We start from the raw sequence: 12,179 nt of genomic DNA, 5'->3' as shown, positions 1-12,179 counted from the left end.
TCAGGGAACTAAGATCCTACATGCCACGTGGCACGGCCAAAAAGTAAAATTAAAAAGAAAAAAGTGTCAACTATATTTCAGAGTGTAAGTTATCTTTAAGTAACACAACTTGTCTCAAATATGCAGTCTCCCCAGCTCCCAAGACCCACGCTCTGCCATTCATTTAAAAATTTGTAAGTAAATACTCACTAGTAGGGAATGATGATTACTCCAGGATAGTGTCATCTCTCTGACCGCACAGGCACAGGGCACTGTAAAAAGCTCATCAACTGAGGTAAACTTGCAAGGAAAAGGAGTACCCTCCTATTCCAAATGCTTTGATTGAATGAACAAAGTCTAATTCAACACCACAGTTTCCTTCTATAGATGGCCTTACAAGGCCTTTCATCACATCCCTACTTTCCTTCAAGTATGTATGGCATAGTAAAGTAGAGGGGGCTATGTGTGAATCTTAGATGAACCACTTAACCCCCTGGGTCAAGTTTCATTACGTGTAAAGGTTATTACCTGACACCAGTCAGTGCACAAAGTCAAAGTTATGAAGCTGAAAAAAGTATCACAACCATTTTATCATAAGAATTAAAGAGAAAATTATTTAAATGAGTTGGTTAACAGGATTTACCTAATCCAAAATAACTTCAAGACCAGAAAAATCCCAGTCTTCACCCTGACCTCAAAAATAAAAACAAAAGGCAAAAAAATGTACAACAGTACCTCACAGTTTAATTTATGCATTTATTAGCTAATATTAATGCAGCAGAGGAGACAAAAGCTCACAAACACTCCACACATTTCACAAGACACATTGCAGGAAAAAAAAGTGACTAAGGATCAATAGTATCCTAGGGTCTTGGTGGACGCATTCCTGGGGGAGGTGGACCTTGAAAAGAAAAAGCAAAATTCCATGAGATCATAAAAAAATAGAAACACATGTAAATATTCAGGGGCCTGGATAGCACCACTGAGAATATGTATACCCACTCACCTCTTATTCCTGGTGGAGGGGGTCTCATTCCTGGAGGGGGCATGCCTATTGGCGTCCCTCGAGTAGGAGGAAGCCCAATTGGTGGGCCCATGGGTGGTCTCATACCAGGTGGAGGAGCCATAATTCCTAGAATGAAAAATGGCAGAAATAAAGGCCTCATAAATCAGCTAAGATGGGAGCATTAAACACAAGATAATATTTAAAGAAATAAGCCTGGTACTAAGTAGAATTGAACAATTTCTCCTTGACCACTGCCATGCTGGCCATCCCAACTCAAAAGAGTCCATAGCCTTTCATTAAAAATCAGTGTCCAAAAGTGGAAAACATATTACAAGTTCCTAGTTAGGTAGTTAGGCTGGGCCTTAATTCAGTATCTTAAGAGTATTTTTCATCATTACTCCTCAAGATGATACAATTTTTTCACAGATCCACACCTATATCTAAGAATCAAATTGTTTTAGTTCTTGTCCATCAATTCCTTACCTGGAGGTGGGGTTGCTCGACCAACAGGTGTAGGTGCAGTCCCGCGCCCTGGTGGATACTGAGTTGGGGCTCCAGCAATACTCGCAGTAGCAGCAACTGCAGCAGCTGCAACAGTGCCTCTTCCCTGTGGGGTCATTACCTGAGAAGGAATGGTTAGAAAGACAGTCAAGGTAAGGCACTTCCTTGCATCATTCAAATACAGAAAATAAGAGGTTGATCACAGACTATTAAACAAAAAATTAAGGCAATTCTGCACTTCTCCTGTTATTCTCATTTAAAAAAATCTTGGCACACTATCACATTCTCCTTTAAACTGAACATGCCCCCTTTTAACCTAATCAGCCCTTTTGCATTTTCTCAACTCCCGTTTATCCATCCATATTCCTCTTCACTCACCAACAGTGGTGAGTTACTATTATCATGGTGGCTTTAATCTACTGCCTTCCTAATGTGCATCTGTACCTCTCTTCCCTCTACAGCATACGCTGCTTACATAGTATAGCATGGACTTTCAGATTTTTCAATCTCCTCAGCCTCAGGTTCTAGGCACTTTCTCCCAATAATATAAAAACTAACGGTTCCTCACCTGTTGGGATGGCCCCCCAACCCCTCGGACAGGGCCTGCTAATCCAGCAGGAGCCTGGGGAATTGGAACACCAGCTGGAACACCTCTGCCGGCTGCCCTACCAACCCCAGGGCCTCCTGCAGCTCCAGCAAGTGGTACCCGAGCAATGCCAGTCTGAAACAAAAAAATTATAGCTTGAAATCAAATGACTTATGAAAGTTATCAATAATCTTATTCCTAAAAAACTACCCTTTTCCCACCATTTTCCCATTATCACCTATCTCATATTAGTTCTGTATTCAAAACAGCATCACAGGAGGCATCCTACAGATTAAATTGTACATTTGTCAAATTGTAAGCCCATATATTTTCACGACCCTACCAAGAGGAAATAAATCACCAACTCCTACCCGTATCTAGGTTGCAGCCAGCATGTAGACTAACCCATCAGAAAACCCTTAATCTCCCAGTATAGACAAGCAAGAACTTACATCAAGTGCCAGGCACGTTTTACTTGACAAAGGCACACTATACTGTGCCTCTGCTGTACCCTGATTTAGCAAATATTTCAAATAATGTGATGTCCTTCCACATTAATGTTCTGTCCTGTCCTACATCTTCCTTACATCTTTGGGGGGTGGTCCCTCCACAGTCATGGAAACCAAGTTCTCCCCACGCAGCAACACCAGACCCAAAACCCGTTTTTCTTCACGCTCTGGCTGCTTAGCATTCTTTGGCCTGTAAATCAGAAGAAAATTTTAGTATGATAAGTTATGGATCACTCACTAACATTTTTATAGATAAGTATCAATGAAGACAATAATTGATGCCCAGATGCTCATGCTCAAACAGTTAATGAGTTATGACAAACAAAACTAGACTCAACTGACATATAAGGATGAATGGCTCTTTTCCTATCGTACTTCAATCTTCCAGAATGTTCCCTCAATGTTATACTACAGCAAAACTAATTTCTTCTTTGTGAAACACAGATGCAAATAACGTAGCTAGGATTTTTTTTTTAATAGTACTGATTGCAAAACCTGGAATTTTACTTTTTTCTTTCAGTTTTACTGAGATATAATTGACATACAGCACTGTGTAAGTTTAGGGTGTACAGCATAATGACTTACATACTTCATGAAATGATTACCACAATACGTTTAGTGGACATCCAACACGTCTTATAAAAGAAAAAATGTTTTTCCTTGTGATGAAAACTCTTAGGATTTACTCTCATAACAACTTTCATATATAACATACAGCAGTGTTAATCATATTCATCATATTGTACATTACATCCCTTGTACCTAATTATCTTAAAACTGGAAGTTTGTACCTTTTGACCACTTTCATCCAACTTACCCTCCCCCATCCCCTGCCTCTGGTAGCCACAAATCTGATCTCTTTTTCTATGAGTTTCTTTTTGAAGTATAAGCGACCTACAACACTATGTTAGTTTCTGATGCACAACACAGTAATTCAATATTTCTATACATTATAAAATGATCGCCACTGGCTAAGACTTTAAAGACAGGCAAAACTGAAACCTCGAGTTTTCATGTTAAGATGGGATTTAAATCATTTTTTAACTATATAAGTAAATACTGATGACAGACAACTGAAATAAGGGATGGGAACAGCAAGAGGCAATGACGGCGTACCAGAAAGTTTTTAATAACAGACACCTGTTTATTCCTGGACTTACCACATACAATATAACCATGGGAAATTTTTTTGAAAACTTTTTTCTAACCTCTGTGATTCTAATTTCTTCATCTGTCAGCAGCAAAAATCATACATGCATGAGGCTTATACTACATACTATAGGTAATGCATTATTTAGGTGAGATTATCCCTGTAACTTACTGAAGGGTGAAACAGAAATTAAGAATATACCTAAAGCATTCATCAAATGTCTTTAGTATTCATCAACATTTTAAGTATTTTTAAAAATTCTTTTCAGTAAAAAGGCAGATTATTTAAACAAAAAATTAACATTGAAGCATTCACCATCCTAGAATTTCTGAAATGATCCAACTTTGTATGCAGGAAGAAGACTAAGAATGAATAAAAAGGGAAGGACAGGAATATGTTACTAATTCTATTCAGATTTGAGAAGAACAGACTTATAGCAGGCAGGCAAAGGTCATCATCACCTTTCTCTTCATATCTGAAATCCCTAAATGAAGTGGTCAAATTAAATTTTTGGACAGTATATCGTTAACTGTGGAAATAGAAGAAATAAAGCTAATGGTCAAGGGTGATGCCTTGTAAATTCTGCCAAGAGCCTGAAACAAAGCCATCTTGAACGTCTGGAGATATTACAAGCACTGACCCAAATACTCTGAATGAAAAGTCAACTGAATGGAAGTAGAATGTCCCTGGGATCTAGCAAGTGGCATGCTCTTATTGTTAAAGGAAGCTCCCCAATCACAGGTGCAAAGAGGGTGACCTCCTATGGTAAGGCACAAACACACAGAGGTTATTTCTGAAGAAACAGCATGGGCAAATCACAAAGATAAATAAGCAAGGGGGTTAGGGATTGAGACCAAATCAACACTCACCATGAGGATTCAGACAAAACAAGGGGCATGAAAACAGGCTGGGCGAACAATTGCTAGACACAGCCTGAATTATTCTATTCACATCTCAACTCCTCAACCATGAAGAGTGATTGTTATTCTTAAGGTTCCCTCAATCAGAAGGAATGTTGCAGATTAAATGTTACCTATCATTTCTCAATTTTCTAAATAAATATAACTTGTTATTTTGATCATACCATACAGTCTTATTCCCAGTTTAGTTCATAATTGTATTTCCAAAATTAAAACAGTAGTGTGGATACAGCTGACTCTTAATACTGGGAGATTCATCCAATTCAGAGATGAGGCCAGGACATTAGACAAGAGACCAGTCCTGTCTTTTCCCTACCTCCTTCAGTTACCCTCACTACTGTTCTGCCTCTCCCTCAGTATCCCACTGCCCAAACCCAAGTGGCCTTACTTGATCTTCCTGAACTCATCACAATCACAGAGGATCAAGTTCATATGCTTGTCAAAGGCCTTAAAGGTGCCAATGAAGATCCGGCCATCTTGCAAGATACATCTCATCCTATAGTCAATGTGCTGCAGCATCTTGCTGCTCTTTCCCACAGTCTGGAAGGAGTAAGAGAAGAGTTAGTCATCAGCTTGTCTGCAGCTACTTTCTAACCCTTTCCTGTTCCTTCTCCACTCCTATACCAATCCAAACCTGGCTTCCTTAACAAAAATATCATGCCTCCATTTCTTTTCTCCATACCTTTAATATACTAGACCAAATTTGGACCCAGGGCCATTTATACTCCCCTATGGAACCCTCTGCTTCTCAAAATCCCTCCCTATGCAGTTTTCCATTGCCCTAAATATATTTCCTCCCCAGTAAAGATTCCCAAACCCAGTTCTCCCTTTTAGTATTCCATCATTTTAATCCCTGTCCTTTCCCCAATTCTAATCCCAAGCCCCAACCTCCTACAGAATACTTTACCCTGTTGGCTATTTCTTTTCCTCTAGACACCTAGCCAAATGGTGGGAAACTCCTATCTCCATCAAAAACTTTGCAACTCCCATCGACCCAATGCAAATACGATGTATCATTTCTCAGTTCCCTTTTTTTTTTTTTTCTCTCAGTTCCCTTTTAAAGGTCTCTGTCCTAGTTCCACCACACCCCACATCCCATATCATTCAGAACTTTGATCAATGTTCCTCAAACTCTTTTTCTTTCATTTTTGTCCCGCTAAGGCACCTTTTAAAAATATTTTCATCCTAATTGCCCACTCCAATGAAACTTTAATAAGCAGAAATACTGTATCTATTTACATACTGTGGCCCTTTGGAAGACCACAAACCACTGTAAAATCTAACATTCTTCCCATTCCTCAAAAACTAATTTTCAGTCCCTTTGGATATCTTTCCAGTTAATATATGTTCTTGATTAGCTAAACTTAAACAGAAACACAAAATGGATTAGAATGCTGTATTTCTCTCTACAGACAGCCTTCCTTTGAACCAATCAAGCTTCAAAGCCCCAAACCCCTCCATTTTTCTTTCCCTGCTGATTCCGCCAAGGCCTTTCCCTTGGCTGTGGTTTCGCTGGACCCTCCATTTTTAAAGTAGTCTTTTTATCTATTGAAATCTGACCTCAGAGTCCCCCATCTGCAGGACGGTCCCTTACCACTGTAATTATGACCAAAAACTCTCTTCTGTACTTCCTCACAATGCAAGATTTCTCTTAAGATGTTTCCCAAACCATTATACCACTGTAACAGGACAACAGACATAGGTCTTCACCAGTTGTTATTCCATGAAATGATGCATCATCTCTATAGATTAATTCCATATTAAGAACCCCCAAACACCCCACACTCTGGAAATCTATTATATTGGGCATTTACATTAGCTTCTTACCCCTCTGCCCTAATATACATCTTACCATGATTGCTGCTCCACCAAATCCAATGTCCACAGGGAAGTTTCAGGATCCTTAAGACCTAAGGGAAGGCTACAGATAAAGGTATGATGCAGATTCTCCTACAAACAACGCAAGCTGGGGCGGAAGCTTCGAATAGTAGATGGAGCCTGCAGAGGAAAGCATGATCTAGCTGCACTGCAATCTACCATGTTTTAAAACAGGTAGACAATTTTGCATGAAAAGCACTATAAGAGACATTCAAAAATATCCCCTCATGCTCTCATACCCACCAAGTAAACACCAAATTTCACTATTCCATCACCTTAACTCCCACATTGTACACACCCAGAGTTAACAGGTGGTTAAATTTAATTTTACACAGAAATTCTTAAATGTTTCAAAAATAAGCTTCATTTTCCATTCCCAAAATGTATTATTTTCTCTTTCCATCCTTATTTAAGGTGTTTCATTCTCTGGTCACAAATTAACACCAAGTCATCTCAACTTCAACATTTTGGTATCCTTAAGTTTCTCCATCTGAGTTAGTCCAAACTTTTGCTCCTTGGCTGAACCACCTAAATGTTTTCTACCTCAGTGTTCCCTTTCCTTAAGCCAAAGTCCCTTCAAAATAAGCTAGGAAATCTCCCTTCACCAAGAACTTAATGTATTATCATATACCTGCTTAAGATGTCCTTTGTTAAAAGGGGACATACAACTACTAAATGCTTACACAGATATACGGTCAACTTTCTTAGTAATCAAAGAAATAAGTATTAGAACAATACTCTCATTTTCCCCCAATATACTTAAGAAAATGCTTTGAATAAGTATGAGAACCAAACCTAGCCAAAACTGGTAAAGGGTCTCAAACTAATCATACTCATTTAAAAGGAAACACACAAATTATGTTCCTTTTGAATGGGAATTTGGATTTATGCATAAAAGTAACTCAGTATCATAAACAAAATCTGGTATAATTGTACTTTTAACAATGCAAACATTTCCAGTAAGATTGTTGTCTCCACTGTTTTTTCAATAGAGAAAATTTACAAACAGTAAACTGCTTAAGTACATTTAAAATCATCTATTTTAGGATGTGAAAATGAAATCATTTAAATAGTGGTTATGAACTATGGCAACATCAAAACAATAAGGTAAAAGAATGGTGAGGATACCATTATACATGTGGAACTATAACACTAGATTAGAAGAGATCATAATGATATAAAATAAATAATTCAGTAAGGATGGTAAAATGCAGAGGGGATGTTTCCCTATAATTACCAAAATTTGATGGCAGTTCAATACATTTTTATGAGAACTTGGAGGGTATCAGGTTTTCTAATAAAATAAACTGATCATTACTCAGAATATCTTCCAAGCTTTTTTCTCCACATGCAAACTGCCATGCATCCTTTGTGCAACTTTTCCTGAAAGTCAATCCTCCCCGCAATAAATGTAGTTTCTAATCCAAATTCACATGAGAAGTTTAAGGCCTATAATTCAGATGTTCTGAATTCTGATAGGATTCTCTATAAAGCAGACTATAAATTCAGGAATACTTGGTATATGTTTGAATCACTACCAATTTCCATTTTTATGATAGCATATCTAAGATTTAAGATCTTCATCAACCCATGGAGACAGGAAGTAAATTAAGTGGTTGTCTGAACTAGGGGTGGAAATGGGGAATGAATTAAATGGGCACGAGGGGATCTTACTTGGGTAATGGAAAATACTAAGAGAATGTGTTGCATTGACTGCAAAATTCCATAAATTTACTAAAAAGCACTTGTTTGTAACTGGGTAAATTCTATGGTATAGGAACTATACACCAAGAAAGCTGTTTTTAAAAAGTAAACTGTCTGGACTTTCAAATAATGGTCAAAATCCATAGTAAGATTACTTTTTACACTGCCATTGGTGCCCTCAAAGAAAAAAAACACAGCTAAACGTTCAACAAGACACTACTACTGAAGCTCACTCCCTTACCAACAATGGAGACGTGCTACCGGACAATGAGCCACAAGACAGTGATTATTAGGAAAAAAAAGGATGTAGCTGGATGTAGCTTTTCAAAACTTCATTTAAAGGGAAGAAATGTAATCACAAAAAGGTTTCAGATGTAAAGATTAATATAATGGAAACCAGTATCAAATGTGCATTTAAGGTGGGAATTTGTAGTCACCTCTCCAGTAAAAGTTTAAAATTCAGAGACAGGGCTTTTACCTTCAAGTGCCAAACAGATTTTAGAGTTGAGATTTCCCAATCCAACCCGTTTCAAATGTTTTATCCCGCTTGGCCTTTCAGTGAACACATACCTCATCAGCCCTAGTTCATAGAGTTTAGCTATTAAGAGATCAACAAATGCAAACAAGATTTCCTGGTATAGTGGATCAGAACAAAAAAGGAAGGCCAGTCAGGCATGCGTCTGTCCATCTAACCTGTCTGAGGTTCCAAACCCCTCCCATACCCACTATCTTGTTACCCAGTTATCAAGTATAAAAATGCATCTGGTGATTTGAGTCATGGACTAAAGAACTGGAGACCTCAGAACTGGGGATGTAATATGTATAAAATAATTTGCATAATAGGAGATACACATTTCACTCAGAATAGGGGTTGACTGACTGGGGAGGTTAAGAAAGGCTTCCCTTAATGAAAGGGACTTGAAATTTAGGAACAATTATCTCTCGTCCCTGAATTTAGCAGACCATAATCATGAACTCTTGTAAGGGAAAGGAGATATATCACTTTGTAGAATGATTAAATGTATCTCCACAGTAAAGGAGAACAAAATGCTTTATGAGGAAGAAAACAAGAGCAGCAATATCACACTGCATTAAGGAATTAGCAGTTACAGTAAATCTCCTGATGAAAGTGCACATAAGCAAAAAAATGGCCCCGAGACCCTGACCAAAAACATCCTGGGATTCCTCAGAGGAGGAAGTTCTCAAACTTTTGAAACGTGTGGAGTTTGAAATGATTAAACTACATAAATATGTAAAGCTTCCTTAAATCAAAGGATATGATGGTCAGACTTGGCCAAGCAACATGTAAGAAATGAGAAGTCTCAGAATAATGGTAATGTATTAGTGTTCATTCTCCTGGTTAAATAACAGACCCTTCACAGAAAAAAAAAAATGCAAAAAGTCTAACATGAGAAAACACAAATAAGTGGAAACTATTAATCCACAAAGCAATGCCATTTAAACTAGAGGAAAACAATTTTTCCCTTTTTGAAACTATTTATCAAAGGGAAAAAAAAGACAACAAAGGTAGTACTAAGAAATTATCACTCTAGCAAGTATTCTTGATGGCAATCAAGAATACTGCTTGAAAAAAAAAAAAAAAAATACTGCTTGAATACTGCTTATAATGCTGTTAGAAAGCAACATAACAAAACATTTAAGAATCATACTAGTATTTATACCCTAAGCCCAAAATTGGATCCTTACCCTAATAAATTAAAAATACCAAATATATCTTAAAAATATAGAACTAAAATTCATAACAGCATAGCAAACTAGGGGAAAAAAACACAAGTACAAAGGAAAAGTAAATCATGAATGGACCATCATTTATTCATTACAAATGATAATTGTGACTACTGTGTAATAAAATGAAGGAACATTAATGATATACATGTAAGTGGAATAGTTTAAAAGCATGATTACAATTAACTACATTTTCAAAAGAAAAGCAGAAGGGCAAAATGAAAGAAAATTCAACCTCATGCTGCTGCCGTTGAAACATGGGTATTTAAAGTCTGTGGTTTACTTTCCCATTTTTCTTGGCTATCACTCACATGATTTAGATTTTTATAATGAAAAAGAAAATATATCAACTGTTAAAATGCCTTTACCCATTTACATGTATAGCAGACTTTAGCACTAGTCTCAGACCTGACCCTTATCCCAGAAATTCATCTGGTTCTCTACCCTGGAATATTTACTTCATATACTCTCCTTCTACAACCCCTTTCCCTCCACCACATTGTATATTATCACCACTCCCTTACTGGCTCCACCTTAGTGTTTTCATCTTTGAAAGCGGTTCTCTAAGAGAGTAAGAGAGAGATTAGCCAACTTTTTCTTTTAAAGGGAAAGATAATAAATATTGTAGGCTTTGCCTGCCATTCAGTCTGTCACAAATACTCCCATCTGCCACTGTACTGCCAATAACAGCCACAGGCCATACGTAAATAAATAGACATGGCTGTGTGCCAATAAATTTACAAAAACAGGCAATAAATGGGCCAGATACTGTACCAACTCCTGCTCTATAACAATCCTAGTACCTAGTACTGTTTAGATGAAACGAGCACTTGAAACTCAGAAAATTGGATGGCCCTACTTACAGATCATAATGTATAATTTAAATATTACTTTACTCAGGAACTTACAAGAGTATGTAAACTGCACTGAGGAGCCAAAACATTCTTGGTTAAAAATAGTCAATTATGCACACTTACTCATTTAAAAATGCCCTTACTCTGGGGAACAGCTGAGGACAATGATCAGATTCTACTGCCTGAAATCAATTCCACTGTCTTGCAATCAAATCCAATCAATTACTGGAGAATGCTGGGTAAAGGATTCAGCTGGGGAGGGTTTTCCCTTTGCTTTAAAATTCGAAATGATGGCCGTAAACAGGCCTAATTAATTTGAGTTGAGGGGTTATATTTCAAAATGGAAATAAAGAAAATCTAGAAGAAAACTCATCTATAAACCCCTTTCCTCTCGTGGTTTCTAAAAAGTATATATTAAACCCTTTGGATTGAGATCTTAATTTTTAAAAAGTCGGAAAGGAAAAATAAAGTATTAAATCAAAATTAATAGCGTTTTCCTAAAAATCTAAGCAACCAACACAAGAAGACACATTGTAAATAAATCTACGTAACATTGAAAAATCATAGATTAATAGCTTTATTACATTGTCAGCTGATTCGAACACATTGGTAAAAAAAGGTAAGAAAAAGATAAAACAAAAAAACAATTAGTAAATAAGCATGGGAAATACTTAGCTTCTCATTTGCTAATGGATGTGATGTGTATTTATAATTCAATAGAAACAAATTATATATAATTAACATAAGCAATGAAGATGAAAGTGTAACTGACACTATTTTTTCATGATAATAAAGACTAATAATTCATAATACAATTCAGAAAATGTACCTTAATTTCAAATTCCTTGCCTCAATTTATTTTTACATCTGCATATCCAAGGAAATGATCCTATCTAAAGTTTTATTCAAAGCAATTCACTGAAGTTTTATTTCAAACTACCAGCAGAAAAAATGAAGTCTCTCACAAAAAGAAATTATAAAACATATTAGCAGGATATTCAGCAGCTATTTATAATGAAATATTTTTCATATGTTAACTTGAAAATCAGTACAAGTTAAATATGAATAAAACTACCTAAAAAGCAAGGACTATACAATGTCTGGAAAGTAATACATGACAAGTGTTAGGGTAAAAGCATTAAGATCCTGCTTTTACTTTTTTAAACTTTCTGCTATGTGTTTATTTGTATGAAGCCTTTAAGAAAAAAAATTTCTTTGGACATATCCCAAATAATTAAATGACCTCCAAACACCCTACCCTTTAATTAGTTCTTTATTCTTGATCATGACTGCATCGACTCTAACCTGTTTTGTTTTGTTTTGTTTTCTCTCTTGGAATCAGCTAC

General features: G+C 36.6%; 1 protein-coding gene across 1 annotated transcript; it reads right to left on the bottom strand.

Moving 5' to 3' along the window:
* Nucleotides 1-715: 715 nt before the first annotated feature.
* On the bottom strand, nt 716-6,649 carry SNRPN (small nuclear ribonucleoprotein polypeptide N). Its single transcript, XM_068556566.1, has 7 exons — nt 6,504-6,649; nt 5,040-5,191; nt 2,660-2,771; nt 2,055-2,207; nt 1,469-1,607; nt 986-1,111; nt 716-880 (listed from the first exon to the last, which is right to left on the bottom strand). The coding sequence occupies exons 1-7, from the start codon at nt 6,504-6,506 to the stop codon at nt 843-845; spliced, it is 723 nt and encodes a 240-aa protein (XP_068412667.1). The 5' UTR covers nt 6,507-6,649; the 3' UTR covers nt 716-842.
* Between the last annotated feature and the right edge of the window lie 5,530 nt (nt 6,650-12,179).

The sequence above is a fragment of the Eschrichtius robustus genome, chromosome 1 (assembly GCF_028021215.1).
Source record: "Eschrichtius robustus isolate mEscRob2 chromosome 1, mEscRob2.pri, whole genome shotgun sequence".
NCBI lineage: Eukaryota > Metazoa > Chordata > Mammalia > Artiodactyla > Eschrichtiidae > Eschrichtius > Eschrichtius robustus.
The sequence above is the reverse complement of the archived record's forward strand: the minus strand, read 5'-3'. Positions and strand labels throughout refer to the sequence as shown.

What these genes read in the sequence shown, in the direction of transcription:
- SNRPN (XM_068556566.1), bottom strand. An exon ending in GATGAGTTCAGGAAGATCAA is followed by an intron (nt 2,772 to 5,039) that starts GTAAGGCCACTT and finishes TCTGATTTACAG; the next exon opens with GCCAAAGAATGCTAAGCAGC. An exon ending in TCGAGCAACCCCACCTCCAG is followed by an intron (nt 1,112 to 1,468) that starts GTAAGGAATTGA and finishes TTTTCATTCTAG; the next exon opens with GAATTATGGCTCCTCCACCT.